General features: G+C 32.3%; 1 protein-coding gene across 2 annotated transcripts; it reads right to left on the reverse strand.

Annotated features, from left to right (window-relative positions):
- On the reverse strand, window positions 1-2068 carry LOC121775256 (glyceraldehyde-3-phosphate dehydrogenase, cytosolic-like). Of its 2 annotated transcripts, none has more exons than XM_042172303.1 (11): window positions 2020-2068; window positions 1826-1926; window positions 1592-1707; window positions 1415-1514; window positions 1181-1327; window positions 1040-1100; window positions 873-970; window positions 655-797; window positions 501-584; window positions 322-411; window positions 1-249 (listed from the first exon to the last, which is right to left on the reverse strand). In XM_042172303.1, exons 1-11 carry the CDS (start codon window positions 2045-2047, stop codon window positions 204-206), a joined length of 1014 nt encoding a protein of 337 aa, XP_042028237.1. In that variant the 5' UTR covers window positions 2048-2068; the 3' UTR covers window positions 1-203. The 2 variants fall into 2 exon arrangements, with proteins under 2 accessions (XP_042028237.1, XP_042028238.1); XM_042172304.1 differs by having other exon boundaries at window positions 1592-1684; window positions 1887-1926; window positions 2020-2037.
- Between the last annotated feature and the right edge of the window lie 3289 nt (window positions 2069-5357).

Raw genomic sequence — 5357 nt, forward strand, 5'->3', positions numbered from 1 at the left:
TAGAGGAAATGATTCCATTGCAACAAAATTTGGCAACACTAATACCTACTACTATATAAGCATGATGAAATCCATGAGAAAAAACTTATCCTCATCACAACATTTAAATTATTTCCAACTACCTAACCAATTTTGGAAACTGAGATAGATTAGCATGTGATGCCGACGAAATTATTACGCTCGTGCAAGGCAACATAACCAGGTCAAGCGACAGACGCCATGTGTCGGATCAAGTCCACAACGCGGTTGCTGCATATCCAACGCAATGTTACTACCCAATTTGTGATCAAGGTGAAGTTGAAGTTGAAGTTGTTTGTTTACCTGTAGCCCCATTCGTTGTCGTACCAAGAGACAACCTTAACGAAGTTCCCATTCAGCGCAATTCCAGCCTTGGCATCGAAGATGCTAGACCTGTTCAACACCAACCCAATGTATGAGCAATACAAGGAAACCAACATGATCATCATGTTTAGTTGTTTGTGTAGAGAACTCTGACTGACCTGCTGTCACCAATGAAGTCGGTTGAAACGACATCGTCTTCTGTGTATCCCAAAATCCCCTTCATTTTACCCTCTGATTCTTGCCTGCATAAAATGGTTGAGAAATGGCAAAGTAAAGAAGAGTATTGAGAGAGAGGAGTGATATGTAGTATACTTGATCACAGCCTTGATCTCATCGTACGAGGCTGCCTTTTCGAGCCTAGCAGTGAGATCAACGACTGAGACATCAACGGTTGGGACACGGAAAGCCATTCCAGTAAGCTTTCCATTCAGTGCAGGAAGTACTTTCCCTACAGCCTGTCAATTCATTCATTACACATCCATTTTCAAAATGCCATTTACTTCAACAAACATGTTAGTATTTAAAGCTACCTTAGCAGCACCAGTGCTGCTAGGAATGATGTTAAACGAAGCCGCTCTTCCACCTCTCCAGTCCTTCATCGAAGGACCATCCACCGTCTTCTGTGTTGCTGAACAACAACAACAACACACGCTTAATGCATCGAACAAAATCACGAGAAAATTGTAATTAGACATACCGGTCATGGAGTGCACAGTCGTCATCAGCCCCTCAACAATACCAAACTTGTCATTGATAACCTAAAACAACACAACTAAAAATCAGTAAATCGCGATTCACTTCCTTGAAAAGAAACAGTAACAGAGAGGGAAGAACGAACCTTGGCCAACGGGGCTAGACAGTTGGTAGTGCAACTAGCATTCGAAACGATATTGATGTCCTTCTTATAATCCTTCTCATTCACACCAACAACAAACATGGGCGCATCCGCGCTCGGGGCAGAAATTATAACCTTTTTCGCACCTCCCTAAATCATCACGAAACCAACCCTCTCTCAAAACTAAAGCTAAACAACACGAACGAGTGAATAAAAATCATACTAGTATGCACAAACCTTGAGATGTGCTGATGCCTTGTTTGTGTCAGTGAAAACTCCAGTCGACTCGACCACATAATCAGCTCCGGCCTGGCCCCATGGGATTTCCTCGGGGTTCCTATTCATACACCATCAACTGAATTGTATGAACTAGACGAGCTAGCAACGATGTGGATGAGGGAGATAAATTAATACCTCATGCCAAATACAGTCACCGGCCTGTCGCCAAAGAGCAAGGTCGTGGAATCCTTAACCTTCAGCTCGTGCTTCTTCCACGGACCGTGAACACTGTCGTATTTGAACATATATGTCTGCCACATACATCGATTTCTTAGTTACAGCAACAGACGATGATGAACTGAATAAAATAAAAAAAACAGAGAATTATTCGATTCGAGCAAAAACAAAGAATGAAGAGAATGATATTACCATGTAATCAGTGATGATGAATGGATCATTAACAGCAACAAGCTCAACATCATCACTCAACAGGGCAACTCTGGCGACCAGACGCCCGATTCTTCCGAATCCTACGCTCAATCATTTTCCGGTAAATACATATATTTATGGATAATATCATCAAAATATATAGGGAAAAAAGCAAAAAATGAAGGAACAATTACCATTAATCCCGATCTTGATCTTCGCCATGATGAAGAAAAATAGAGAGAAAAAGAGATTGGAATAGAGAATGTGTAGCAGAGTTTGAGTAGTGTGTGTATATATAGGAGTAGAAGAAATGTGGATTCAATGTGGAGCTTAAACATTAAACACGTGCGAATAATTTACTTGGATAACCGTTTTTCGCGGCAACTTTGTGATTTAGTTTTACACGGTCTTAACCAATAATTAATGCATCACATATCATTTAATACTATGTGTTACAGATAATAAAAACTGTAGTTTTGTAGTATTTGGTATGAATAATTCGAGAATGATGTTTATATTATTGGAAAATAATTAAAACCAACTGATGAAAATGATACAAAAGCAATTTGTAAGGAATTACTACAAAATAGTGCTTCATTATCCTTTCCATTAATCCAATCAACTTTTGCTTCAATTTCAATGGAGTGTCATATTTCGATTTTTGGAGCTGAGCAACAAACTCTTAAACCACCACTGAGTTAATTAAGTAATTCATCTAGTAATCTTGTTAGTAATAAAATATGCAGATAAATCCTCTATGTCAATGGTTCTCACTATAACCACATTCTTACAATTTGCAATATATCTAGTTTTTTCTAAACCGAGAAGATTTTTAAGAGAAGAAATTAGTATATGTAAATTAGTTTGTTATTGCAACTAGTGTCAGCCCACGCGACACAAGATATTTTTTATTTTATTAATTAGACATTGTGAATAAGTAAAATAAAATAAAAAATAATATCATTACATAAGATTAAAAAATAAAATGCAATAAGTTATAGTCACAATATGTTAGATAATTATAGATATAAAATTAAATAAATTTTAAATTAAATCAACATGGAAATATTTGTTAATTACAACACTTATATAGGTCTTTACAACAAAGAAAATTACCATCCTTAACACATACACACTTTAATATTAAAATACTTTCAATATTAAATTGATATAAATATTTAATATACAACTAAAAAATATAATTAGGACAATGATATCGCCATAAAAAGATAAAATAATGAACAACAAAACAAATAAAAAAACACACATAAATAAACATTAGAACAATAAAACAAAAGTTGTAAGTCATGAAAAACCTTATTTGTAAACAATCTTAACCATACAATAATAAGAACATCAAAATAGAGAAAAAAGCTATAGTAAAACACAAACCACATCTACCGCTGCCTCTTCTTTAGCCTTATTTTTCTCCTTAATCTCTAAATTGATGATTTATGAATTATGCATATGCGCAAATACAAATGTGATATTTTATGTTTTTTGTCTTCTTTGCTTCCTTTCGCCATTTCGTTCACTTTAGATGTTTTTCTTTGCATGAAAATTATGAAAGTGACGAAGTTGGCGACGAATATGTAAAGTTGTACAAAATATTATAGATAGTCAACAACTTATGTGATTTCATTATTTGTAAAAAAAAAAATTGTAGCCTAGACGGAAAAATAAAACAAATTAACATAAAGAAAATACTTAGATATGAATTAATATCACTAAAATAGAATGATCTTCAAAATAGAATTTAAAAGCGCTCTTTGCCTTTTACCATCTTTTGCACAACTCTGTCTCCATTACCTCGACTCACATTTTTGGCTCTTCGTCTTTCACTCTCACACATGACACCTGCTCCACATCATTTATGGTTTCCACAATCAGGGGCGGATCTATGTATATCAATACAAATTTTTTTAAATTTACCAATTTACTTATGATTTTCTCTTAAATGCCCCTTCTTAATATTTCAAAATTTGTTGATAATATATTTTTCCCACTTCTCACATCAATTCCTGGATTCGCCCCTGTCCACAATGATAGAACATGTATTTATAGACAAAGATCACCAACAATTTTTAAAACCTTCAAATGCAACTAAAATCACCAAAATAAAAGAACATTTATCTAGCTAATAAATAGTAATTAAAACAAACGTTCAAGATATGGACTATAGTATAGAGCCATTCACTAAATTGTGAATAAATAATTGAAATAATTTTTGAAATTATGAGTAAATAATTGAAATTGTGAGCATGAGATTTCTAATTATTATGATTGAGAAAAAATGGTTAGAGTATTGAGAAAAGGGCGAAGGTCCTCCTCATCATTTTTTGGCATTTTTTGGCTATGATAAATGATGAAACATATGTACTCCTACATGATTCTGAAATGATTCTACGAAGAAGACTTTTTCAAAAATAATAGTATTATTATTACAAGGCATAGATCAGGCATGGATGATCTGAAAAAATATACAACTTGACATAAATTAAATAATATGTTGAAATCAATTGTGACAAATTATATCAAAACAAATGTAGATAAAGTTAAATAATGACACTTTATTCATGGGTATTTATTGTATGCGTTAAACGTGGGCTGGAATTAAGGGGATGGACCAAATAAATTGGACTTGATAATTAGCAAATAGATATAAATTGGAGTAGTATGTACTGCATTCCTACCAACGGTTTATTATTATTGTAGTATGTTATGTTTTAATATATGCTTAAATATTATTGTAGTATGTTTAATGGATTATATCTTAATTTTCAAGTTATCTAACTTTTATTGAATATATATTAATAAATTATATTATGTTTATTGCATATAGCTACTATTACTTAGTTTTTTCAAAATTTAAACTAATATAAAAATAATTAATTTCTATAAAATATTCTTTAAACAAATATAAATACTTTAGCGGTTACATTACTCAATCCATAACTTTATTTAGGTACTTAACATCCACGTATTCCACCCACGTATCCAACATGTCCAATGTGCTGTTGTATAGTGTAAAAATGATAAATTTGAATACAAGAATAAACGGCTCAGTTAATTATTTCATGATTGTACCTATTTCTAAAACGCCTAAATTAGTTGCAGTTACAAAATTTGGTGACCAAATATTTAGATTTACAAATAACCTCATAGATATAATTAGATTTTAAAATAGGTTCGATGATAACTAATACTAATAAACATATACTACAATATTACTACATTTGATAAATAATGTAGGAATATATTATGTCAAAAATAATTTCTCCGTTAAAATTCATCAGTTTTTCCAATTGTTGTTGTATACGAATATGTGTGTGAAATAAGAAAGATTCATTTAAGTAGTACTTATCAATTCTATAATATATATAGCTAAATTAATATATGGTAAATATCCTTAAAATTCGCCCTCAAAATAAGCCGCCAAAATTATAATTTTATATGTAATCTTTTTATTTCCAAAACTCATTGGCGATATCAAATTTCAAATAAAGGGAATATAAGCAACCGCCTGCCACTC

The sequence above is a fragment of the Salvia splendens genome, chromosome 17 (assembly GCF_004379255.2).
Source record: "Salvia splendens isolate huo1 chromosome 17, SspV2, whole genome shotgun sequence".
Classification (NCBI taxonomy): Eukaryota; Viridiplantae; Streptophyta; class Magnoliopsida; order Lamiales; family Lamiaceae; genus Salvia; species Salvia splendens.

Bases quoted from the DNA above. Each gene is read 5' to 3' on its own strand.
- LOC121775256 (XM_042172303.1), bottom strand. From the start codon at position 2,047: ATGGCGAAGATCAAGATCGGGATTAATG. The intron at 1,515-1,591 runs GTATTAATTTAT...GTGTATGAATAG, and splicing joins GTGACTGTATTTGGCATGAG to GAACCCCGAGGAAATCCCAT. The intron at 798-872 runs GTAGCTTTAAAT...ATGAATTGACAG, and splicing joins GCAGCACTGGTGCTGCTAAG to GCTGTAGGGAAAGTACTTCC.